At 40.3% G+C, this 27,428-nt stretch overlaps 1 protein-coding gene across 2 annotated transcripts; it reads right to left on the minus strand.

Moving 5' to 3' along the window:
* Positions 1-1,486: 1,486 nt before the first annotated feature.
* Positions 1,487-27,428, minus strand: PSMD12 (proteasome 26S subunit, non-ATPase 12). 2 transcript variants are annotated; one of them, XM_003482961.4, is made up of 11 exons: positions 27,247-27,428; positions 19,358-19,417; positions 19,142-19,270; positions 16,719-16,826; positions 15,129-15,233; positions 11,198-11,347; positions 10,974-11,108; positions 8,996-9,108; positions 7,415-7,589; positions 4,961-5,038; positions 1,487-4,047 (listed from the first exon to the last, which is right to left on the minus strand). In XM_003482961.4, exons 1-11 carry the CDS (start codon positions 27,352-27,354, stop codon positions 3,838-3,840), a joined length of 1,371 nt encoding a protein of 456 aa, XP_003483009.1. In that variant the 5' UTR covers positions 27,355-27,428; the 3' UTR covers positions 1,487-3,837. The 2 variants fall into 2 exon arrangements, 1 of the variants encoding a protein (XP_003483009.1); XR_014820955.1 differs by lacking the exons at positions 1,487-4,047; positions 4,961-5,038 and having other exon boundaries at positions 7,463-7,688; positions 8,828-9,108.

The following is a 27,428-nucleotide window of genomic DNA, read 5'->3' on the forward strand; positions in this document are numbered from 1 at the left end:
GTCGGGTTTGTTAACCACTGAGCCTCGACGGGAACTCCTGGATGAACCTTTAAGACATCATGCTAAGCAAAATAATGCAGTCACAAAATGGACAAATGCTGTAGGACTCCACTTACATGAAGTATATAGAGTAGGCAAATTCATAGGAAAAGAAAGTAGGTCAGAAGTTACCCGGGACTGGGGAAAAGGGAGAGGGAACTACTGCTAATGGTTACAGAGCTTTTGTTTGGGATGATGAAACATTGGAAACAGTGGTAAAGACTGTACAATACCGTGAATGTAATTATTACCACGGACTTGCAGGCTTACAGGGTAACTAAAAGCTGGACGTTGAGGATCAAAATTCCAGCAAGATATGCTAATGAAGGCTTAAAAAAGATTATCGGTTAAAACAACTGAACTCAACAACAGTTTAGGTTTCTATTATGTAGCAAAATGATGTATAAAAGATAAACATGACTCCCAAACTTACATAATAGAGAAAATAGCAAGATGATGAAACTTTTGGATGCTTCACAGAGAAGTCATTCAATTCTTTCAACACAGTAAATATTACGCTCCAAGTTAGGGATACTCTTTTTTTTTTTTTTTAATTTTCATTTCTATTTATTTATTTATTTATTTGGTCTTTTTGCTGTTTCTTTGGGCCGCTCCCGCGGCATATGGAGGTTCCCAGGCTAGGGGTCCAATCGGAGCTGTAGCCACCGGCCTGAGCCAGAGCCACAGCAATGCGGGATCCGAGCCGCGTCTGTAACCTACACCACAGCTCATGGAAACGCTGGATCGTTAATCCACTGAGCAAGGGCAGGGACCGAACCCACAACCTCATGGTTCCTAGTCGGATTCGTTAACCACTGTGCCACGACGGGAACTCCAGGGATACTCTTATAGACACTTGAAAGGTGGGAACACTTCTCTACATCTCGGGGGGCAGGATAAAAGCAGACTTTGAAATCACTGGACTCAGAAACAAGTGGCACTGGGTTACCATCACCCTGTAGTACTATCCTAACTCTAGTGATGTTCACGTTCACGCAGGATTTTTTTTTCTCACAAAAATATCTTTAAAAAGACTCAACGGGGCTCTTTTCCAGCATTTATTGAAAGAACTGTCAAGGAGTGGTTCTCAAAGTGTGGTGCATGGATCAGCAGCATCCACACCACCTGAGAACTTGCTGGAAATTGAAATTCTTGGGCCCCACCCCAGACCTACTGTTTCAGAAACTCTGGGGTGGGGCCCAGCAACCTCTGTTGAAACAAGTCCTGCAGGTGATTCAGATGTGTGCTAAGTTTGAGAACAAAGCACAATAAGCACAGCCTGTGACCAGCCCAAATCAGAGAGAATCCAGGGGGAAAAGGCAACCAGTTACAAAGTTCAAAATGTTTTCCTACTGCTTAAAAATAGATCTGGAGAAATGATTCTAAAAGAAAAATGCAAATTATCTATGGCTTTTTCTTATGAACAGTAAAAGAAACTGAAAAGAGATCTTTTAAAGTATGAGTTTATTCTCCAGCTTTTCTTAAATACCCACAAATTAGTGCTTTTATTGCAGCTATATCCAGGCACTGAAAACAACTTAAAATATGTACTTTTATCATACATTTAACACTTATGAGATAGAATGGAACGGTATGAACTTTAAAGATGAGTTTTTCAGTGATTCAGTAATAAACATATGGAAATTGGAGATAATTACAGAAATAATGATTGAACTCTAAAAATAAGAACATAAGTTACATTGAAATAAAAGGGTAAAAGTGTTTCATTGAAAAAACAAAAGCAGTGGCTCATCACCTCTCCTGCCAGTTAGTAACCTAATGAAAATAAGTGAAGTATTCTCTTCTCTATATTAAAATGAAGTGATTCTAGCCTTTTCATGTGTGCCAGCCAGCTTCAGGTCTGAAATGGGAGACGGGATTTTAGGTTCTGCGCATCTCAATAATTTCACTGCCTTTGGCTAATGGACTCTTCTTTGTAACACTAAAAAACCGGTGTAACACTTAGGTTTGCTTGGACAGAAAAAAAAAGGATGAGTAGCTAAGTCAAGTGGAATTTGGTCACTGGGACACAGTTACAAATGAAACCAAATCAAAACACAAAAAGCTTAGTTTGAGAGCGAGCATGTTAAATAAAAAACAAAGAGGAGCCTTTAAGATCTTCACAGCAACATATTTGGCCAAACAGTCTAGGTTTGGCAAGTAAACAGGGAATGAGTCCCTAGAAAGATGAAGTTAATGAGACACTAGATTCAAATTAGTTCCAACTCAATTTACAAATTAACAATGCAAAGTGATTTTATTTTCTATCCTCTTCATTCAAAAGAAAATTAAAACCATATTCTTACAGCTAGTGTGAACTTCTGATGTTTCGGAGCTTGCCATGTTTTTGGTTAGTTTTTAAAGATAAGTGATAGCAGATGTTGTTATTAATGTGACCAATTAAATTTCCAAAGAATAAAATTAAATTAATACTCTATTATTATTCATGATGACTCAGCAAAAATAAGAGAGGTTCCACAATTGTCCCCCGCCCTGGGATCATGAATTAGGCCAATTTAGTGACAATCAAAAGGAAAAGGAATTATGAGAATGCAGTTTCTAGAATGCCTTTTTCCTCTCTTCATTTGCATTTTTCAAAAAGTAGACCTTACACTTTCCTCATTTAAACATATTTTAAATAACCTAACATTGTTTCATTTTTCCATTTTCTCTGAAATCAAATTTAAACTTCTAAAACTTGTTCAAAGTTAAGTAAGCTCATATTTCTTTTGATAGTAAAACTACTTTTACTATGTTAAAAAAAATGTCAGCACTATACCATTTGCCAAGAGGGTGGCCCAAAGTCTCTTTTTGGGGTCATTTTTAATGCATTTTAGGTTGTTATTCAGCAGGCATATACCTGGAACTAAAGTTCCTATGAAGAGAGAATCCAATTTGGAGTATTAAAGTTGTAATCAGACATGTACGTTAAAGCCACAAAGGAGTCCTATAAAAACAACTCTGAAGTTCCCTGGTGGCCTAGAGGTTAAGAATCTGGCATTGTCACTGCTGTGGCTCGGGTTCAGTCCTTGGCCTGGTCACTTCTGCATGCCTCAGGCATGGCCAAAAAACAAAACAAAACACGACTTTGTGTGTTAAACTGTGTCAACATAATGTCACTTGATTTAGTTCAATTATTGGTCAAGTCAGGGAGAGGGGGTAAAAATAAGCTACTGTGATTACAACTAGTTTGACTCAAAAAAAAAATACAGTCTACAGCCTAGTGGATAGCTCTGTGTACGCTCAATTAGAGACCTCCTGCCACAATGCTAAAATACAAATTCTTCACAAATCACAACTTTATACCAAATGTTCTTATATGTTCTATGTGCCTTTTAAACTCTACTAAATAACTGATAGCTTTACAACAAAATTTATTTTATTTTAAAAACACTTAAATCACTATCTCACAAAATGTTTAGAAACACAGGTAACCATAGAAAGTAAATGTGCATATGCTGCTTTTATTATAATTATGGTTGTTAGCTGAATGAAAACAAGTAATAGCTAAAAAGGTTTCAAATGACAGAAAAACATATGTAGGCAAGTTATGACAATTTTTTGAGTACTCAGACAATAGAAATGCACCAATTGCAAATGCAAAGTTAACAATGAAACTGAGGAATTGAAAGGTTGAAAGGGGCCTCAAACGTATTCACTATCTTTTAAATTTTAGACAAAAGAGCTGAGCAAAGAAAAAAAAAACAACAACATATACACCATAAAAGTCTTTTTGTTTTTTTTTAAATGACTTCCAATTTTAACTCTTTTCTAAAAGCAGTAAGGGCATGAAGACCCCTATTGTAGATTATGTATCATCTCCTCTTTGGCTATGAGGTGTGTGGTTTTGTTAACTAAAGACATCAATGAGTTCAGTTTCTGAGACCAGTCATTTAATAAATTATTTGGATCCTTGGGTCTCTGGAAGTTGATAATTCCTGCCAATCTGTCTACTTTAGCAAAGATGGTCTTGTTAACTACTAGATTCGAGAGAAAAGCCTCTGACTCCTGCAAGAGAGAAAGACAAATTGGATTAGGACAAGATAATTTTAGATAATAAAACTAAATTTAAGAAAAGCATACGCAGGGCTAAAATTCATTTTTGAGTTAGAAACTGCTGATACCCTGCGAATGATGTACTTCTTTTACTGAGAGTCTAAGGAATGATGAGAATGAGTCCACTCAGAGTCCGGGCTCGGTTTGAACCTCCCTGCAAAGTCAGTGCTGCGGGCACCACGCAAGAGCCTGTTGCCGACAAACAGCAACTTGGCCTACCTGCTCCAAAGTTTCCTCTTAAAAGGCGTCTTATACAGTTAGTGTGTCTCCAGAAACGCTAGGTTAGCATATATGCTCTGTCACTCGCCAACTATGCAGCCATACTTCGAAGGACTCTGGTCCTTCATTTCTCTTGGCCAGAAATGAAAAGAGTAATCAACTAACCACAGATCAAGCCCCCAACCCTAATATTCCTCGATTCTTCTTTTCCAGCCAAACCACCACCACTCCTTCTGGTGACAGAAATGGTTTTTCGGACCAGGACTATACACTTCCTGTAACTTCTCTCGCTTTGGTGGTGTACGTTTTACAGGCATAAAACCCTGGTGTGAACACCACACTCCTCCAACATGTCCTGGGACTTCTTTATGTTTTACTTCTGCAGTTCACTTTTGGGAACCCAGGCATATTTATCAGAGAAATAGATACTGTGGACTTCAAAGTAATCAGTGTAAAACTAACATACTTAAGTGAGAACAGCATTCCTGTAACTATAAACTTGGTATTTAGGTTACTCTTTGGGGAAACTTTCTAGCACCTAAACTTAAAGCTAAGTAATAAAACAAAATTGATTTTCTCACTTAATTTTTATAGGTCAATCGCTTTTCACAATGAATGGCTCCAAACAATGATGTTTGCCACTTACATCAACAGACAGATCCAGAAGCTGTGCCATCCTCTTCATTGTTATCCTCGTGTAATACTTGGCCATTATTCTAATATTCTGAGGAGAAAATAGAGGGCAGAGAGGACACAGCTGTCAGTAAGGGGAAAAGCCTATCTATTTTCATATCCAAAAAGATTTAGTTAACATGGCAAGACTAGGAGCTTTTATTTTTCTATAGTCCACCACTGGAAGGAAGCTGGTTCTAAGTGTCAGTAACAAAACTAAATATTCAGATATTTTAGCTTCTGCAGTTATTTTTGTTATTCTGAGTATGCTCTACAACTCTTTTTAAATATTAGGTAGTCAAAATACAGGCTTAACTAAATTCGCTGTTAAAAGTTGTAACTGTACGTAAAATAGGTTTGCTACATGCAAGAATCTAAAGTTAAGCTTTTCTCATTATGACACGAAGGTTAAAAATGCTAAAATTTTTTAAATGATCAAGGTCATCACAAAACTCCACTTTATCATCATTATAACTGTGTAAAGATAACCTGAGACGAAATTTCCTAATTTTCACTGGAAATGAGGCTAACAGGAGATAGAGAGACACCCTTTGTTATTCTTAATGTTAACGCTACTATGAAAGCAGCAGCACTCACAGGGAAAATGGGGGTCTCATGGGGGTTGAAGGCAACACCACGCTGTTAGGAATCATTCTAGACCCCCTGCTTCTCCTTGGTCCTTTACATTTAATCAATGACCCAATTCTCTTGCCTTTCTTTTTTAAAATAGTTTATTCCATTCCAGCCACTCTTTCTTAATACCTTGGCTACTGCCTTAATCCAGACCCATAAAGCCCCCTCACTTAGCTCGTCTTCCCACTTCCCAGTCTTTCTTCTCTCAAGCCACTCTGCACTCTCCCAGAGGTGTCTCTGTACAGTACAGCTGGTCATCGTCCTCTCGGTTTTTGCTCCTGGGGCACACAGACTTTGTCATGACCCCGACCTTTTCTGCAACTTCGACTTCCTTTCCCACTGAACCCTCTTCTTAGAGCTCCCCAAGTTCTCCTTCTGGTTTGCTGCCTCCATGCCCCAGCACAGTCTCCTGGCTGCTGCTAACTACGTCCTCTTCTTACAAATCTTACCTCCTGCATGGAATTTCTTAAAAATCCAGCCTGACCATTCTTCCAGGTAGAACCAATCAACTCTCTCCTGATACTCCCCTCTAGTCTATATATACTTGTACAATAATACCTATAGTACTTTTATTTATAAAAGCAACTTCTGGACTTCCCGTGTAGCTCACAATATAAAAGCATTTTCTCTTGTGATTTATCTCTAAGCATTTTGAAAGCAAGGACCGGGGTCACTGCTATGGTGCAACAGGATTGGAGGTGTCTCTGCAGTGCCAGGACGCAGGTTCAATCCCCAGCCCGGTACCCAGTGGCTTAAAGGATTCAGTGTTGCCTCAGCTATGGCAGAGGTCGTAACTGCAGCTCAGATCTGATCCCTGGCCTGGGAACTGCTTATGCCTCAGGGTGGCCAAAAAAGAAAAGGCAGGACCATGACTTATTCTCTCATGTGTCCTAGCACTTTGGAACCCAGAAGGCTCACAACAAATACCTGTTACATGAATGAATGCTGTCTTAGTTCATTCAATCTGTAGTGACAAAAGATCAAGGGTCAGTGGGTTTTTTGTTTGTTTTCTGTTTTGACTGCGTCCATGGCACCCAGAAGTTCCCAGGATGGGGACTGAACCTTCGCCACAGCAGTGACAACACTGGATCCTTAACTCAATAAGCCTCTAGGGAATTCCTCAAAGGTCAGGTTTAAGACATGCTACCCATCTCCAAAACTACCAAGGGAGTACCAGGAAAAAAACACTCCCTCCACCCCCATCCACCCTTCGCATTCTTAAGTAATTCCTCCTGGTTTATATGCTCTAATATTTTGGATTCTTGAGAGGGTCTCTCCAATTGTAGCATGCTGACACATTACCTTTTCTAAAAAGCTAAAAAGATACCGGTAAGGGGGGAAACAAGAGGGGTAAGTAAGATATGCTTTGGGAAAGAGACAATAAACATTTGAACAACAAATTTATATCACTACTTCATTGGGCATAGGAAAAAAAAAATCCTAAAGTGAATAATTAAAGACATAACATCCAAAAGAAACACCGGATTATCAAACCTGAGAAATAAAAGTTTATGTTCAAATTTGCTTAAGTTTACTTTTTTTTTTTTTTTACGGCTGCACCCATGGCATATGGAAGTTCCTGAGCCATGGACTGAATCCAAGCCACGGCTGTGACCTAGGTTGCAGCTGCCGCAACGCTGGATCCTTTAACCCACTGCTCCAGGCCAGGTATCGAACCTGTACCTCCACAGAGACCAGAGCCACTGCAGTCAGGTTCTTAACTCACTGCACCACAGCAGGAACTCCTGCTCAAGTTTACTTCCAAATTATCACCTCCATCATGCCAGAGTCTTACATGTTCAACAACTCTGTTCTTCAAGTCTTTCCACCTTTTTTCGCCTTCTTCCGTATAACCAAAAACGTCAGTTGCGGGAGACTCCAGAGAACCTTTTCTTAATTCCATTCCATAATCTTCAACAAGTGTGGACCATCGCATCAACTCCATTGTGGTAAAAAGCTTTAAAAGATCCCTGCGAATTACATAAAACTTAATATTCCAAATCTGAAAAAATTGTTTCATCTAATATGAAAGCAAATTTTTTGTTGTTGTTGCTTTTTTTTTTTTTTTGCTATTTCTTGGGCCGCTCCCGAGGCATATGGAGGTTCTGAGGCTAGGGGTCGAATCAGAGCTGTAGCCACCGGCCTACGCCAGAGCCACAGCAACGTGGGATCCGAGCCGCGTCTGCAACCTACACCACAGCTCACGGCAATGCCGGATCGTTAATCCACTGAGCAAGGGCAGGGATCGAACCCACAACTTCATGGTTCCTGGTCGGATTCGTTAACCACTGCGCCACGACGGGAACTCCCTGTTGTTGCTTTTTAGGGCCACACCTGTGGCATTTGGAAGTTCCCAGGCTAGGGGTTGAATGGGAGCTGCAGCTGCCAGCCTACACCACCACTACAGCCAGAGCAATGCAGGATTCTTAACCTACTGAGTGAGGACAGGGATCGAACACACATCCTCATGGATACTAGCCAGGTTTGTAACCTGCTGAGCCACAGCGGGAACTCTGAAAGCAAATTTTTAAAAATATTAACAAAGATGATTTATTTTTGGCCACACCTGTGCGTGTGGAAGTTCCCAGGCCAGGGATCAAACCCAAGCCATAGCAGTGACAATGCTGAGTCCTTAACCACCAGGCCACCAGGGAACTCCAACAGGGACCATTTTTATAAAGTTCTGTTTGTAGAACAAGACACCAATTGATTATTTTACCAACTTTACTACATTTTTTTTCCTCAGTAATTCTGAATAGCACACTGCCCTACTTATCATTCTGCCCTCTCCTGTACTGTATTTGCCAATCTCTGGACTAACTGACCATAAACTTAGTAAAGAAACAGGTAAAAGAAAAATAGCTGGGAGTTCCCATGTGGCTCAGCAGGTTAAAGAATCCAGCATTTTCACTGCAGTGGTTTGGGTCACTGCTGTGGCACAGGTTTGATTCCTGGCCCGGGAACATCTGCATACCATGACTACAGGGGAAAAAAAAAAAAAGAAAAAGTCCATTGTGCTTATGATAAAGCCTATGTCTGTTTTATAGAACAGATCTTCAGAAACATGCACTTCCAAAATCACAAAGCCCCCAAACATTTATTAATGATTTATCAAATGGTTAATTAACCAAAAACTGCTAAAGTGAGCTTGAAATAAAACTTCTATTTGATAAGTGGCTTTGACTGAAGTGTATCATAATCTTATTACATTAATTTCTTCTAATGCAGTCCTAAAAAAAAAAAACCCACTTTCTCTATTTAGATTCTAATATAGTCTATCAGCAACCAATTAAGAAGTATACACTTAGGTTAACCAATTTCCTTTCAAAATGGTGCTTCCACTGAGACATACTATACTAATTATAAAAGTACTTACTTGTATTTAGGGATTTCTTCTAATTTCTTGTCACCACTTATTCGGTGAACCAAATCTGACTGTTCATTGTCAAAAGGAGCCAAGATAACATAAAGGACAACACTTTTCAGGGCCTAAAAAATTGTACAACATAATAGATTACACACGAGATTAGAAACAAAACGGAAACTTTGGCAGAAAGTGAAAATTGATTCTTAATATTATATTCTAACATCTTAGGAGAAAAATCTTATCAGGTTGCTCTACTTCATAGAGCCTTTCCGTAATAATTTACTTTTCATAAGGCTCTCATAAAACAAGTACAGCAAATCTTTGCTAATTTTTTTTTGGTCTTTTTTTTTGGCCACACCTGTGGCACATGGAGGTTTGCAGGCTAGGGGTTGAATTGGAGTTGCAGCCGCTGGCCTACACCACAGCCATAGCAATGCCAGATCCGAGCCATGTCTGTGACCTACACCATAGCTCACGGCAACGCTGGATCCTTAACCCACTGAGTGAGGCCAGGAATTGAACCTGTGTCCTCATGGATGCTAGTCAGATTCGTTTTTGCTGAGCCACAACGGGAACTCCATCTTTGCTAATCTGAATGACTACTTGGGCTGAATTTTTTATTTTGAACCTACGGCATGTGGAAGTTCCTGGGCCAGGGTTGGAACTTGTGCCACAGTAGTGATAGTGCTGGATCCTTAACCTACTGAGGGACCGAGGAATTCCTAATTTTTTTAAAAAACTGAAATACAGTTAATTTATTTAATGTGGTTTCAGATATACAAAAAAACGATTCAGTTATATGTATTTTTTCAGATTCTTCTCTACTATAGGTTACTACAAGATACTGAATAGAGTTCCCTGTGCTGTATAGCAGGTCCTTATTGTTTATCTATTTTATATATATTGGTATGTATCTGTTAATCCCATATTCTTAATTTTTCTTTCTTTCTTTTTTTTTTTCTTGGCTGCACCCATGGCATGTGGAAGTTCCTAGGCCAGGGACTGAACCCAAGCCATAGCAGTGACAATACCAAATCCTTAACTGCTAGGCCACCAGGGAAACTCCTATTTTTTTTAAACAAATGTATAAAACAAAAAGTTCTTATAGCAAGTTAGCAGCATAAATGTGGAATCTACTATATATAAGCTATTTACAAATTTTATAAAATAATTTTCCAAAGTAATGCTAAGTCTATCTGTACCTTTGTGGTTTTTTTTGTCTTTTTGCTATTTCTTTGGGCCGCTCCAACGGCATATGGAGGTTCCCAGGCTAGGGGTCGAATCGGAGCTGTAGCTACCGGCCTACGCCAGAGCCACAGCAACGCGGGATCTGAAGCCTTGTCTGCAACCTACACCACAGCTCACGCACGGCACGCGGGATCGTTAACCCACTGAGCAAGGGCAGGGACCGAACCCGCAACCTCATGGTTCCTAGTCGGATTTGTTAACCACTGCGCCACGACGGGAACTCCCTGTACCTTTGTTAAAAGGTAACCTACAGCCTAAATGTAAGCTTACATTTCTTCAAAGGCCATAAATAATTTACAGCACTGCCACAATTCACCTGAATCGGTAAGGATAAAGTGAATTATCAACATATTGAATAGAAAGCAGCACCATACAACTGCATACATATAATTACTGAGGTTAAACGTATTTCAGGAGTTCCCGTTGTGGCTGAGCGGTTAACGAACCTGACTGGTATCCATGAGAACACAGGTTTGATCCCTGGCCTTGCTCAGTGGGTTAAGGATCCAGCATTGCTGTGAGCTGTGGTGGAGGTCACAGACCCGGCTCAGATCCCGAGTTGCTGTGGCTGTGGCAGGCAGCTGTAGCTCAGATTTTACCCCTAGCCTGGGGAACTTCTAATGCCTCGGGTATGGCCCTAAAAAGACAAAAAACAACAAAAAAAAGTATTTCAAAGTAGATAAAAAATACAAATTCTTCCTAATAATTACCAATGTTAAGGTTAAGACTATATTCTTACCTGTTGCCACTTTTCACTTTCTGCCTGTATACACGGAGTGTCATAGATTGCTCTGTAGTGCTTACAAATTGACAAATAAGATCCTTCATGTTGATCCAGCTGAATCATTAAGTTATAGTATTTCAACTTTAATTTCTGGAAAAAATTGACAAAGTTAATTGGACTTTATAGGGTTTTTCCCCTAAACACTTTAAAAGTAAACTTATAGTCAGAGACAGGCTTACCTCTGTATTTTCCTCCTGAAAAAACTTGGTGTTAATTTTCTTGCTGATGATTTGTGTGCGAATATAATCCTTCACAGCTAGGCACAGCCGCATCTGCTCCAAAATAAACTCCACTCGCTCTTTCTTTTCCATTGACCCATAGGTTTCCACCTAGCAGAGTTAAGTCCCCCAAATAAGTTTATAATACTTTGAAATCTTTTAAAATTGCAACAAAACTAAAGACATTGAAAGTTCACACTTGAGAAATATTAAGAAGCTTTATGCGTACTTGGGGAGTGTTGCTGATATAAAAAAAGCTAGTTTCCTCAGGAAAACGCAACTTAAAAAAATTATTATACAGTAAAATGGATTTTTTTCTTTTGGTGTGAAGTTCTATGAATTTTGACAAGTGTCAGATTTCTGTAACCACCATGATAATCAATATATCAAAGAGTTCCATTGTTTCAAAAACTCCCTCAAACTTCCCCTTTACAGAAACACAATCCTGACTCTTAACCCTTGACAACCAATGAGCTGTCCGCCAACACTACGGAACTGTCTTTTCAGGAATGTCAAATATAATACGCAACCTTTTGAGATTGTCTTTGTTCACACAGCATGATGCTGACAAGGATAAGATTCAGAGTTATGTGGTGGCTCAGTGGATTAAGAACCCAACAGCGTCCATGAGGATGTGGGTTCAACCCTGGCCTCACTCAGTGGGTTAAGGATCTGGCACTGCCACAAGCTGCGGTGTAGGTCGCAAATGCAGCTCGGATCCCATGTTGCTGTGGTTGTGGCATAGGCCAACACCTGTAGCTCCTATTCAACCCTCCAGCCCAGGAACAATGGTGCAGGTATGGCTTTAACAAGAAAAAATAAATAATAATAAGATCATTCAAGTTGTTGCGTAAATCAAACAGTTCTTTTCTTTTTTAATGGCTAAGTAGTATTCCACTGCATGGATGAAGAACATCTGGACGGATTTCGTTTGTCTGCCACAAATAAAGTTACTCTGAATATTGGTGGACAAGGTTTGGGTGAACCTAAAGTTTTCCTTTCTCTTGGGTACCCAAGGGATGGGATTGCTGGGTTATAGAGTAAGCATGTTTAACTTCATGAAAAACTGCCAAACTGTTTTCCAGGGTGGCTGCACCATTTTGCATTCCCATCAGCAATCTCTGAGAGTTCTGGTTGTTTTGCATCTCTGCCAGCTCTTGGTATTTACTGTCAGTCTATTCTTACAGGTAGTGTGCAGTGGTATCTCATCATGGTTTTAATTTGCTTTTTCCTAATGCTAATGAGGAAATGATGATTCTAAATATGAAAAAAGATATCAGTTGCAGGCTATACAAGTTGAAAACATCATTAAAAAAAAAGAGGCACTTTTTTTTTTTTTTTTTTTGGCTGCAACCACAGCATGTGGAAGTTACCAGGCCAGGGACCCAACCCAGGCCACAGCAACCCATGCAACACCAGATCCTTAACTACTAGGCTACCAGGAAACTCCAGCATTGGTCTTTTTAAAATTCAGATAATAAGGCTGATATGACCTCTTATGGATGTAAAATATAGTTTGTAGATACAAAGAAAAACAGAGAATCAATTATATCAAATCTTATGAAAAGTTTCTAATATAATATTTGGCATACATTATCATAAATGACCTATAAAATCTAGAATGACACATTTACAGAGAAGAATGAAGTAATGTTATTGTTATTACTACAATTTGGTCTAAAAATGCTTTTATTTCACTGCCTTCCTTGTAATTTTTTTTTTCTTTTTTGGCTGTTCCTGGGGCAGGGATCAGATCTGAGCCACAGGTTTGACCTATGCTGAAGCTCCGGTCTTTAACCCACTATGCCAGGCTGGGGGATCGAACCCGTGTCATAGCACTCCAGAGATGCCACCAACCCCTTGTGCCACAGTGGGAGCTCCTGTAATTTTTTAAAATAGTTGTTCAACAGTTGCTGTGTGTCAGACACTGTGTTAAGTACTTTACGTACACTACCTGTCCTTTGTAATTTTTCAAGGAAAATAAAAACACATACAGTGAACTATCAGTGTTTCATTTCTACATCATCACTCACTCTCCATGTCAATTACTTTGAAGCAAATCTTAGACAAGATATTCAATAAGTATCTCTAAAAGGCAAACTTTGGAAAAAATTATCATCTAAAAATTCCTGGAGTTCCTGTCGTGGTGCAGTGGTTAATGAATCCAACTAGGGTTCATCCCTGGCCTTGCTCAGTGGGTTAAGGATATGGCGTTGCCGTGAGCTGTGGTGTAGGTTGCAGACGTGGCTTGGATCCCGAGTTGCTGTGGCTCTGGCGTAGGCTGGCGGCTACAGCTCCGACTCGACCCCTGGACTGGGAACCTCCATGTGCCATGGGAAGCGGCCCCAAAAAAGACAAAAAAAAAAAAAAAATCCTAATATCACTAGATACCTAGTCACTCCTCAATAGTCTCATTTTTTTAATCAATTCAGAATCCAAATAAGGATCTAAGGATCATACTTCGCAATTTGTAGATATATATATATATATATATATATTTTTTTTTTTTGTCTCTTTGCCTTTTCTTGAGCTGCTCCCGCGGCATATGGAGGTTCCCAGGCTAGGGGTCTATCGGAGCTGCAGCTGCCAGCCTGTGCCAGAGCCACAGCAATGCAGTGGATCCGAGCCACGTCTGTGACTCACACCACAGCTCATGGCAACACCGGATCCTTATCCCATTGAGCAAGGCTAGGGAACCGAACCTGCAACCTCATGGTTCCTAGTCGGATTTGTTAACCACTGCTCCACGACAGGAACTCCTGTAGATATATTTTTTATGTCTCTTTTTTCCTTGCCATTTATTTGCTGAAGAAATCAAGTCAATCATCCCATACTTTCCTAGAGTCTGAAGTTTACAGAGTGCGTGCCTATGGTATCATTTAACAGGCTCCTCTGTTATTGATACACCTTAAAAACTGGAATAACTTAAAAACTGGTAGAGGCTTTATATAATTGAGGTTAATTTTTTTGGCAAGAATATTTTATAGGGGATGTTGAATCATGAGGCATATAATCCTCCTGGTTGAAAAATACGGTTTGGAGTTCCCTTTGTGGCTCAGTGGTTAACAAACCTGGCTAGGAACCATAAGGTTGCAGGTTTGATCCCTGGCCTTGCTCAGTGGGTTAAGGATCCCATGTCACCATGAGCTGTGGTGTAGGTTGCAGGTGTAGCTCAGTTCCCTTGCTGCTACAGCTGTGGCGTAGGCCAGCAGCAACAGCTCCAATTAGACTCCCAGCCTGGGAACCTCCGCATGCCTCAGGTGCACCCCCAAAAAGGAAAAAAAAAAAAAAAGAAAGAAAGAAAGAAAGAAAGAAAACTAAAATGTCAAACAATAGCACAAAACTAAGACTAATTTTTTTCTTGGCTGCACCCTCAGCACATGGAAGTTCCCAGGCCAGGGATCAAATCTGAGTCACAGCTAAGACCTATGACACAACTGTAGTAACTCCAGATCCTTAACCTACTGTGCAGGGCCAGGGATAGACCCGAGGTGCTGCAGAGACAATGTTCGGTCCTTAACCCATTGCTCCACAGCAGGAACTCCAAGACCATGTTTTTGGTCATGCCTCTGGGAGGCAGAAGTTCCAGGGCTACAGATCAAACTCAGGCCACAACAGTGACAATGCTGAATCCTTAATCTACTGCTCCACCAGGGAACTCCGAGACTATTTTGTTGATCCTACTTTTCTTCAAAACTTTTTTAGCAGTTAAATTTTGTTGGGGGCATAATTACACAATTTCCGGCTCCTTGAACAACCTCATACTTGACTTCACAATCTTAATCTTGGTGGTTTAGAAAAAAAGTGGTAAGGGCCAAAAGAAGCAATTTCCCTAAGAAAATATTGCTGACCAAGTGTAAAATGTTACACCCTCTATAATACAGCACCTTACCTGTAACTCCTGTAAAATGGAGGCTGCCTCTTTGACGTCGCCGTTCTGTTCTTTTATAGTTGCTAATGTTTTCGTCAGCCGAGCACGCTCAATTTCAACATAAATCTACAAACACAAGAAATTCCTATTGTCTAAATTCGTACAGAAACGTGTTCAAATTGAAAAGGTAGAACTGAACTTGCAGCTGTTGTGTACTTGATCTTCCAGGTACAAATGGTGCTGTGTGATATCCAACATTTCACAATCACATGATTTTAAAGAAAACAGCTCTATAAAGCATTATCCATGTTTTGCAGCTATGCTTTGAGAACCTATGTATGAAATCACTGTGTTCAACAAATAACAGGACCAAAAACTACATAAATAGACAGAAAGGAAAGTACCTTTGAAAGAATCTATTTGAAAAATAACACTTTGCAAAAGAGTATATGCAGTCTAGTATCTATAATTCAACCAATATTCTCATTCTGATTTTTCCTTAAATACAAGGCTACTTTCTCTAAAAATATCTGATTTTGTTAAGTCACTAGCATTTTTTTATAGCTATTTGTAATGTTAGAGTTTAACTTACACAAATCAAACATTAAAAATATAACTGTAGCCTAATAAGGTCTAGGGAAATAATTTTCAGGCTTGGGCTTACTGACCTATTCAGCTTTTGCTCGCAGTAACCCCATTTTTCCCACACCACCCCCAAATCCTTAATCTTCAGGGCTGATTGCTTAGTTTCCTAAATGTATATGTTTCTTTCTTTGATATCTCTGCATATAATTTCTGCCACGTCTAAAATGCTCTTCTCCCTATGCCCCGGCCCAGTAGAACTTCTATTCATTCTTAAAAAGCCAGCCAAACTCTGTCAACTTGTTGAGACTTCCCGGAGCTCCTCTGTGCTGCAGAGAACTAGAGGCACACTGCTACTGTCATGACCAGCAGAGTAACTACTGCTACGATTGATCCCTTTGAGGTTAAAAGTAGCATCCTGCCCATTTGGGATCTCGTCAACACAAGTAGGTGCTCAATAAGCATTTATGAACTGAACTGCCAAAGAGGTAGTAACATGTAAGATACGTTTTTGTCTTCAAGTCACAAAAATCTACCTAGAAAGAAACATATCTACCACAGTCACATTTCATACTTGCCCTTTTCAGAGAAACACTAGATTGGGGGCGGGGAGGGGAGGCATCAAAAGAAATACGAATAGATTGTGGCAAGACAGTGAAGTTTTGACAACTAAACTCACACTGCAAATACTCTATGAAACCTTAGCTATCCCAAACACAGACTTCTCAAGCAGATCTAGACCAAGTGAATTAATCTTATCTTTAATGATTACCAAATGTAATTTTTGGATAAGATCACTAATTTCTAAAAAAGTCTGGATATGCTAAGACTGTCACTATTTAAGCATACCCATTGGCATATGGGAAGACCCCAGGAGATGTACAAAGATGTGGGTTAAGGTGATGACATTTGTGTATTTCATCTTAAAAATATACATATATGTACTTAAATAAAATGTTTAAATACATAAATATCTCTGCTACAGGTAAGACAGTATTTATCACTGAGTTACGCCAATAGAAAACTCACTTTTCCTTCTGTTACCATTCGCAGAGTATCAATTAATCGAAGTTTGACTGGAAGGTCTGTGATTTCCTCAACGTATGTACAGCACTGTTGAACCATTTTTGCAACAGCCTAAAATAATAAAAACCATTCATAAGTTAAATGCATTCCTCATACAGGAAAAGGAAGTATTTTATTGATGAAGTATGATGGTCAGATTTGGTTTTCCAAGCAACTCTAGATACTAAAATGCCTATTAAAAAAATATCAAAACCTTCCTTAGCTAAGAAGTACTGAATCTTCATGACCCCTCTCCGCTACAGCTGGTGAACTGACTACACGAAAGCAAAGCTGGAAAAGGCCTGTCTGGCAATGTCTATTAGAAGTAGAAGGCCACTAGCTAGCATTTTTGCAACCCAGCAGAAAAGTGAGGAAGAAGTGACAACAGATTAAAGAGAAAAATCGAAAAAGAGGGGCAAGAGAAAAGCAGAGTTTAACAGTGGCTGTAACAGCAGTGAAACCATGACCAGTAGATACTATGACTGAGGAAAAAGAGTTGGGTGCAGGAGCAGAAGATAAAATGCTTCCATCACCTGGTGGGAGCAGTAGCCACAGTCAGCCATGCTCACCATAAGATATAACAACAAAAAGCTCAGCATCTCTTGCCCACAGTTCCCTGACAAGTAATATAAGCAGGAGGTACTACTTTGCTTCCAGCTTTAACATTCTATGTTCTAGGTCAGGGGTCAGCTAACCTTTTCTGCAGATTTTGATAAATATTTACCTGGTAAGTATTTTGGACCATAGGGTCTCTGTAGCAACTATTCAACTCTGCCTTTGTAACTCCAAAGCTGCCATATATATGCCCTACAGGACATATGAGTGTGGCTCTGTCCTCCCAAACTTTTATTTACAAAGGTGGCAGATTTAGTCCTTGGCCCATAGTTTTCCAAGCCCTAATCTAGATTCTGAAGAGCATATCACAATCATTGTTAGGAATTATTAGGACTCACTGTCCTTGGAAAAATGGTGTTCATTTTGGTTTTTTTTTGCCACACCAACAGCATGTGGAAGTTCCATATATGGCTATGGATCGAACCCAAGCCACAGTTGTGACCTGCCTCACAGCTGCGGCAATGCCAGATCCTTAACCCACTGGGTCACAAGGGAACTTCCCAGAGGATCATCTGAATGCCTCAAGCAGAACAGGAAAGCAGCAAAGAAAATCCAGCTTCACAAAAACAGCAAAACAGCATAATCAGCATATAAAAACATCATATATAATCTTTAAACAAAATAAGTCCTGCTGTGTAGCACTAGGAACTATGTCTAGCCACTTATGATGGAGCATGGAGCATGAAATGTGAGAAAAAGAATGTGTACATGTATGTGTAACAGGGTCACCATGCTGCACAGTAGAAAAAAAAATAATGTATTGGGGAATAAAACAAACAAAAAAACCCACATCAAATGGCAAGGTGCTGAAAGAAAAAAATAAATGATCTACACCAAAATAAATAAATAAATAAATAAACAAAATGAGTAGTCTGAAATTTGAAACAAAATGCTATCTAAAAATAGCCTCAAAAATCAAAATATTAAGTGTTTAATAAAAGATACAACTAAGTAAATCATAGATTATCAACCTGACAGGTTATAACAACCATCTAAAATAATAAATATGTGGAGTTCCCATCGTGGCACAGTGGAAATGAATCTGACTAGGAACCATGAGGTTGTGGGTTCGATCCTTATCCTCACTCAATGGGTTAAGGATCTGGCGTTGCTGTGAGCTGTGGTATAGGGCAGTAGCTATAGCTCCGATTGGACCCCTAGCCTGGGAACTTCTATATACCACAGGTGCGGCCCTAAAAAGCAAAAGTAACAATAATAATAACAAATATGAAGAAGCAACATAGAAATAAGAGAAAGCTACATCACACTCTCAGTATAATTTCACAGAAAAGCACAAATACATAAAGACTAGAAGAAAAAACAAAAATAAAAGCAGTTGGGAGTTCCTGTAGTGGCTTAGTGGTAACAAACCCAACTAGTATCCATGAAGCCATAAGAACTCCAGTTTGATCCCTGGCCTCGCTCAATGAGTTAAGGATCTGGCATTGCCGTGAGCTGCAACATAGGTTGTAGATATGGCTCAGATCCTGCATTGCCGTGGCTGTGGTGTAAGCTAACAGCTGTAGCTCTGATGTGACCCCTGACATGGAAACTTCCATGTGCCAAGGTACAGCCCTAAAAAAAAGACAAAAAACAAAACCAAAACAAAACACAAAAATCAAAAGCAGTTGTCCTGAGAATATGGAAAGAATTTTTTAAAACTTTCTAAATGTTGTAATGCTAATTTAACACTAGATTTAAGTTAGAAAGGTTTTCTAAAAGTCATTCTTTCAATTTGAACATATTTCTTTTTTGATCAAGCATGAACTCACTTGTTTTAACTGACTCCGTCTTTTTGATAAAAGCATAATATTTTCATTAAGTAAATCCCATTCTTTAGCCTCATAGCACATCTTCACTACTGCAACTAAGATACGGGACGTAGACACCATATCAGAAGCCTGTAAGAATGAAAATATATTGAAGGTTAATGGAATAATGTCAAAAGAAATGAATGGCAATCGAGGTTTTCACTATAATCTACTCACAGTTCGGGTCTGTTTTTCCAAAGACAGAAGGGTTTCAATGACTTCTTGAAGTCTTCCTTCCTAAAACAAAAGACAAATGAACAATGAAAACACCACCACCAGCACAAAACCAAATTAGTCTAAATGAGATGCTTGTGACACAGAAAAAACAAAAAGCAGCCTATTTTAGAGGGCTCCCACAAGCTATTTTTAACACACCAAAATGCCTCGGAGAAACACTCTAGAAGGACAATGATTTTAACACCTGAGGAAAAAACCAAGTCTTTGTTTTGGATTCTCATTCATCAAGTCAGTGTGGTAACACCTGTTTATCTTGTTCTGCCCAGACTCTTACCAACCAGTCACCTGTGTCTTTCTCCGAAGCACAGAAATGGGAAACTGAATGATTTCTTTAGAAATTCACCATAAATATTTAAAAACACGAAGTTCTGAGGAGAAACTGAAAGGATATCTGGTGATAAAAAGATAGGAAACCCTGGTTTAATTTTCCAATGACTTTAGAAATAAATTTTAATTGTGCTTCAAGAACATGAAGCCCACCTGAGAAGCCCCAAGCCTTCTATGACACCAAGCTTGCCCTACCAAGTCCTCAACCGACAGCAACCTGTCTCAACTGGAAAAACAAACATGCTCCCTGGGCCATACATTAAGAAATGGGAATAGCAAAATTCAAATAATATAAACCTAGGTGATAATATACCAGGACTAAAATAAGCCATCGCATTAGGAAGCAAACAGTTTGATAAAAGTGAAACCAACCCACAACACAAAAATTGCATTTATTTAAGGTAGTGATATTAAGGAGTGAATTGGAAGCGATGAGAGTTTTATTTATAAACTGCTTTTCTAACCATAAAGGAAATTTATTTTTATTTTAATGGCATCCATAGAGGGAATATCAGTATTACTCTTTCACTGATGAAAGAACCTAAACAGTTGTTGAATTAAGAGCACAAATAATATTTGGGCTTTCAAAACACTGCTTCCATATTTTCCAAAACAACTTTTATTTATTTATCTATTTTTGGCTTTTTTTGTCTTTTCAGGGCTGCACCCACGGCATATAGAGGTTCCCAGGCTAGGGGTCAATGTTTGGGCTTTCAAAACACTGCTTCCATATTTTCCAAAACAACTTTTATTTATTTATTTATTTATTTATTTATTTTTGGCTTTTTTTGTCTTTTCAGGGCTGCACCCACGGCATATAGAGGTTCCCGGGCTAGGGGTCCAATTGGAGCTGTAGCCGCCAGCCTACACCAGAGCCACAGCAATGCCAGATCCGAGGCACGTCTGTGACCTACAGCACAGCTCCTGGCAACGCCGGATCCTTAACCCACTGAGCAAGGCCAGGGATCAAACCTGCAACCTCATGGTTCCTAGTCGGATTCGTTTCCACTGCGCCACGACAGAACTCCTCCAAAACAACTTTTAAACAAAAATTTTTTACACAGCACAGAGCATGTACTATATAGTCATATGTTTGAATTTATTTTAATTAAATCTGAAACATATACAATCACTGCCATTTAAACGTTTCCTATGTAAAGGGGAGCACCAATTGTGGAAGCTGTATAGAACACACCTATAAATTCCCCAAAGTTAAAGACTAATTAAATCACAGGAATCAAGGAATCTTAGAACTAGAAAGACAGCTGGAGATGATTATTCAATCCAATCACCTCACTTTAGCGATTAAAAAGACTGAGGACAGGAGTTCCTCTGTGGCTCAGTGGGTTAAGGACTTGGCTTTGTCACTGCAGAGACTCTGGCAGCTGTTATGGCAGTGGGTTCATGGGTTCAATCCTTGCCAGAACTTCCGCATGCTATGAGTGTGGCCAAAAAAAAAAAAAAAAAAAAAAAAAAAAAAAAAAAAAAGACTGAAGACCAAAGGGCTCAGCCACAAAAACTTCATCAATGGAACCAGAATCCAGGGTGCCTGCCTCCTGGTCCAATGTTCCCTCCACTACAATAAACCACATGAGTTTAAACCATGTCTTTGCTTCCATCATGGTAACATCAATCAAAGTACAACTGATCCTGGAACAACTTGGGGTGGGTGGGATTTGAGGGTGCCAACCCTCTGAGCAGTTGAAAATCTAAATACAATTTATAGCCTGCCCTCCAAATCCTTGGATTCGACCAAACACGGTGGAGTACTACAGTATTTACAACTGAAAAAAAAATCTGTATGTGTAAGCAGACCCACACAGTTCAAACCTGTGTTGTTCAAGAGTCAACTGTAATTTCCACAGGGAAATAGTTACTATCTGGCAAAAAAAATGTAGTGCAAAAATAGCTAAAATGCAAAATACTGTTTAGTGGTGGTTTCATGTCACTTTTGTAATTACTATTAGTCACATGGTTGTGATCAACAGAATATAGTCTACTATGTGGTATATTAAGGCAGAAATACAGATTTGTAATTACTATTAGTCACATGGTTGTGATCAACAGAATATAGTCTACTATGTGGTATATTAAGGCAGAAATACAGATTTTAAAGAATTGTACCCTATTCACAGGAAGGAATCACACACCACTTTACAGCTGGGGTCTACAGGTATCAAAGAAACCCTAACCATCACTGTCACCATCACCTTCTCAGAAAGGTGTCTTTGGATAACGCTCTCTAAAATCACTCAGCACCTACTTTAACACTCCAGCCCATTTACCTTCTGCTTTGCAAGATCCTGCAAACAAAGAATGTCACCTGCCATTTCAGTAAACAAAGGATATTGCAGCCATAAAACAGGATACCGGCCTTAGATAGTTAAAATGCGTATCAAAGGAAAGTTTTCAATACGCCCAGACTCCTGCATCTTCCCATACAGGAAAAAAACCACTAAAATCACTAGCTCTGTTTTGTTTTGTTTTTTTTTTTGTCTTTTTGCCTTTTCCAGGGCCGCTTCCGAGCATATGGAGGTTCCCAGGCTAGGGGTCTAATCGCAGCTGTAACCACCCGCCTACGCCAGAGCCACAGCAACGCAGGATCTGAGCCGTGTCTGCAACCTACACCACAGCTCATGGCAACGCCGGATCCTTAACCCACTGAGCGAGGCCAGGAACCGAACCCACAACCTGATGGCTCCTAGTCGGATTCATTAACCACTGTGCCACGCCGGGAACTCCCATTAACTCTGTTTTTGTGATGAGCAGTAATCTTTTTATGTTCAAATATATGTTGTTTTTTGTTTTTTTGTTTTTTCAGCAGAAACTCCTCTATATTCTGGCTCCTTTTCTTTTTTCTTTCTTTTTTTTTTTTTTTTTTACTGTCAACATTTGTCTTTTATTTATTTATTTTTTTTTTTCCCACTGTACTCTGGCTCCTTTTCCTCTTTGGAACAGTCCCTCAGAGCTATCCGAAAGACTGCATTCCTGAACTACAGTTCTTAGTAATGAAATTATCACTGTTTTTCCTTTTTGGCTGCACCCATGGCATATGGAAGTTCCCGGGCCAGGGAATGAATTCGAGTCACAGCTTCGACTTACCCACAACTGTGGCAAAGCCAGAGTTGTAACCAGCTGCGCCAGGCCAGGGATCAAACCTCCACTACCCCAGAGACAACGCTGGATCCTTAACCCACTGTGCTACAGGAGGAATTCTAATTCTCACCTTTTAGGCTGTGTATTTTTTTCAGTCGACAACCTCAAACTTTTCTTCCTTTTTATTCTGGCTGAGCTTGGAGCATATAGAAGTTCCTGGACCAGGGGATCAAGCCCACACCACGGCAGTGACAACACCGGATCCTGAACCTGCTGAGCCACCAGGAAACTTATAATTTTTTTCCCAAATTGTTTTGTTTTATTTTATTAAAAAAAATTTTTTTTTAATGTTTTGTCTTTTTAGGGCTGCACTTGCAGCATATGGAGGTTCCCAGGCTAGGGGCTGAATCAGAGCTACAGCTGCCAGCCTTCGCTGCAGCCACCCAACGCCAGATCTGAACCACGTCTACAACCTACACACAGCTCAAGGCAACACTGGATCCTTAACCCACCAAGCAAGGCTAGGGATTGAACCTGCATCCTCATGGGTACTAGTGAGGTTCGTTTCCACTGAGCCATGACAGGAACTCCTCTTTTCTTTTTTAATGTTCACTGTCTTTCTAATCTCACTAGAGCAGGGGCCGTATCTATACTGTTCACCACTGCAGCTCAGTGTTCTACACCTGCCCAAGCACATAAGGGTGCTTCTGTAGATATTCTGGTACATCTTTTTATACTGTGTACTACAGGTATTAATGTACACGTCTTGCCTTCTAAGTGAGTTCCTAGTAGTATGTGCTGAGGATGGACACTGACCTGAACTATTCAGTTAATCTTGGCTTACAATCCCTGATTCATATGTTACAGTAAGGAGGATGAGACAAGCTATATGGCTGACGATTCAGTGCTATCTGAGGGATACTACCATCAATTTCATGAAACACAACTCCCCACTGTCCCACCTTTTCACCCAATCTTCCCCGTTCAGTCTTATTCCTCAACATCCTCCTCCCTCCTTCCCTGTCTAATTATATCTTGAAATTCTGCCTTTCAATTCAAGGGAACAGGATGGTCAGAGCAATCAAAACCAACTTGCTAGAACATGTGACCTTTGTGACTCATTTTTCCTCATTAAAATAATCCTTGTCAATGAGGTAAAGAAAAAAGGAGTTTGTTCACCATTGATACATGTTGGGCATCTATATATTCTATGTGTCTTTTAACTCCTAAATGATACAATCTTTTAATGATTCCTTAAATAATCCAAACAAGTCAGAAAAGAACAATAAAAAGTTAACCACAGGGGTTCCCATCATGGAGCAGTGGAAACGAATTCGACTAGGAATCATGAGGTTGCGGGTTCCACCCCTGGCCTCGCTCAGTGGGTTAAGGATCCGGTGTTGCTGTGGCTGTGGTGTAGGCCGGCGGCTACATCTCTGATTAGACCCCTAGCCTGGGAACCTTCCTATGCCTTGGGTGTGGCCCTAAAAAAGACAAAACAAAACAAAGCACGGAGGAGAGGTTTCAGGCGACCAAATGAAAAGACATTAAGAGCAGGGAGAAACAAAGGACATATTCGATTTAAGAAAGCAAGCAGTTCCTAAATAACTGTAATCCAAAAGCAGAGGGTGGCGGTAGGGCTAGAGGGGAACCGTCTGTGTATGAGAACTGGTAAACACTGCATCTTTATATTCAGAAAGGGCCTTCATTAGATTAATTTTACACTCCCTAATGCAAGGGTGAAACAACAACTATTATCAAGAATTAGTATCCCTTTCATTTATCTCACCAATCTGATACAGGGGCCTCAAATACCAGTCAGAGAAGTAGTAGAATGTAATGGTTAAAAACACAGGCTCTGCAGCCAGACTAATTGAGTCTGTATTCCAGATCTACCACTTTGTTACTCTGGGCAAGACACTTATCCTCTGTGACCCTCAATTTTCTCCTCAGTGATATGCGCATAACAGCTCCGACCCCATAGGGTTGCCCAGCCCCGCCTCCCCACAAAGATAATCCACGTTTATACCTTATTTTTTTCCACAGGCACAGTGTCCTAACATAAAAATCAATGGCTTTAATTTTACATAGTTTAACAGGCTTTGACACCCCTGAACATTTTCCTCACCCACTTGACACCTAAAAAAATCTTTGGGCATTTGAGTTTGCAAATCTTTTCAACAGTCTTGAACAAAACAATATTCTTAATAAATGCCCCACACTGTAGAACAACTACAACTGTAGCAGTGAAGCACTTTTCCCTTACAGGCCTTTGAGCTATCTGCGTACTCCTCACAACGTCGAACACTGATTGGGCCTGGCACACAGTAGGCTATAAGAAGAAATGGGTAGATGAAGGGAAGGTATTTTTTCCCTCCTAGGCTCAGTTCTAGGAATAGCTGTCCTTCTTTAAAGCACTTAACCTTTTTCTATGAACACTATCAATCTATTAACTCCAAAGAGGTGGTTCTGGGGCTGATTTTGGCCTGTAGGTATGTTTTGTTTGATCTATGTGATATCGGCTCAAACAGTGCTTTAAAACAGATTAGTGTCCAGTTTCTAAATACAGAGACAATTCATAGAAAAATCCATGTTCCTGGTCTCGCCCTCAAATTAGAAGAGTTGACAAGGCCTGGCCTTCATTCCCAGTTGGCAAAGATTAACCTGAGGGCAGGACAGGACCCCTTTCCCTGAGCAGGTGCTCAGAAGTTCAGGTTCTCATTACACTTTGCTTACTAGGTTGGACAGCCTGGTGGGAGCAGAAGCTCCAGCATCAGTCTGCTTGGGTTTGCATCCTGGCTCCACCACATGACCAGCTTTACTATGGCTTTGGAGCATGTGACTCAATTTTTCTCAGATTGTTTTCTTGTCTGTAAAAACAGGACCAACAGTAATACCTACCACACAGGGCAGAGGTGAGGATCGAATGAGTTAATACATGTAAGACTTAGAAGACTGCCTGGCACCGAAGAAGGCATTCAATAAATGTCAGTGATTGCTTTCTGCCTGGTGCTGTAGGTATTTGCGTTTTCCAACTTCTATGTCACTGGCCATGTTTCTTTACACTAGCAGCCAGAAAGCTCAGAGGTTAATTTATGACCCTCTTCCACTTACAGTACCGAACCTAAGACACGCATCTTTCCCTATGCTGGTCTTTTGTAATGCCCCACTAAATTCTTTTTCTGGAAAAAAGAAAAGCATTAAAATAGTTCTTTCGAAGAATTCAATGTGAAGTATTACTTGACACCCCTCCTGACCCTAAACATATTATGTTTTAATGTACTGAGGTAGTAAGCTCCTTTAGAGACAAAAAAAAAAAAAAAAAAAAAAAAAAAAAACCCCTATTAGTGAAAGCATCCCAAATGAACAGCAATAAATGTTTGTGGCTGGATTGATGAAGGAATTTAATGAGGCCTCAGCAGAATCCTTAACAACATCCCATGATGGAACTGATTCAACAACCATCCAAACCTTAGTCAGGCAAACCTAGATTTAAATCCCTGGTTCTATCTATTACTAACTGTTCTGACGGACAAACAATTCTGAGTCTTGGTTTCTTTACCTATAAAATGACCCACAAAGTTGCCTGACACAGCAGGGGGCATGATAAATGTTTGGATTAAGTAAAATTTCTTTTTCATGGGAAATAAGCAGTTGGGCTAAACTACTGTCCATGACCCCCGCTCCTGTGATTCTGCACTTTCGTGCTTATTTGTCTATTTCCCGCAGGTCCTGCTCCGCGGATGACTCCTCCCCATCCCAATCTTACTCACTCCTCAAGCCCTAATACAAACGTCAGCTTCTCTGTAAAACTCTCCCTTATCCCATCTCTAAGAACAAACAGCTTCCTCCTGTGTTTCAGTAACACTTTTATATTTGTACAGCACTCACCACCATGCGTGACTTGTCTACCTCCTTGCCTACATGAACTCCTTAAGGACAGGGATCCTGTGTTAATCACCTTCGTCCTATCACTTTCCTGTCCCTTCTTCTGGCCAAAGGCCAAGCACTTCGCCACGATCCATAAGCAACAAGAGAAATTGATCCGGCAAGAGCAACGAATCTAAACCTTCTGATCTAGCGTGAATGCTGAAATGGCCTTAACCCCCGAGAAACTACTAAAGTAAACGTGAAACAAAATCCAAGAAAAGGCAAAAAGTACTATGAAGTCTCATCCCCCTCCAGGAATTGAAGTGACCATCGGTCTTGGGGAAGGTCTGGGAAGCTGTAAGCCCTAACGTACTCCGGGTGCGGGATCTCCCTATTCAGGCAGACCTGGGATCTCCTACTTCTGCAGGCAATAGGGGGATGAGCACTCCAGCCCGCAGGCCCCCAGAGGCCTAAGCAAGCTCCGCGCCGTGACTCAGCCCCTGGCGCCCGCCAAGAAGCAGCCGGCCTCCCCTTACCTTGGCCAGCTTCTCGCACTCGGGCAGCCGCTGATCCACTGTGGCGCTGTAGTCCACCTCCATCTTCACGATGCGCCCATCAGCCCGCTCCGAGCCGCCGTCCGCCATGGTCCTCGCCTAAGCGTCCCTTGCTGTCCCCCTGCTTCGGCCACCACTCGTCAGCCACACCGGAAGCCGCCGGC

Source organism: Sus scrofa, chromosome 12, assembly GCF_054392235.1.
Source record: "Sus scrofa isolate SSC_HxYL_T2T_F1_AM1 chromosome 12, Sscrofa_HxYL_maternal_Yorkshire_Landrace_v2.0, whole genome shotgun sequence".
NCBI classification, from domain to species: Eukaryota; Metazoa; Chordata; class Mammalia; order Artiodactyla; family Suidae; genus Sus; species Sus scrofa.

Coding starts and splice junctions, on each gene's coding strand:
- PSMD12 (XM_003482961.4), bottom strand. CDS start 27,354: ATGGCGGACGGCGGCTCGGAGCGGGCTGATGGGCGCATCGTGAAGATG. Junction 19,418..27,246: donor AGTGCGAGAAGCTGGCCAAG/GTAAGGGGAGGC, acceptor CTTTTGTTTTAG/GAAGGAAGACTTCAAGAAGT. Junction 4,048..4,960: donor TTCTGGATCTGTCTGTTGAT/GTAAGTGGCAAA, acceptor TCTCTCTTGCAG/GAGTCAGAGGCTTTTCTCTC.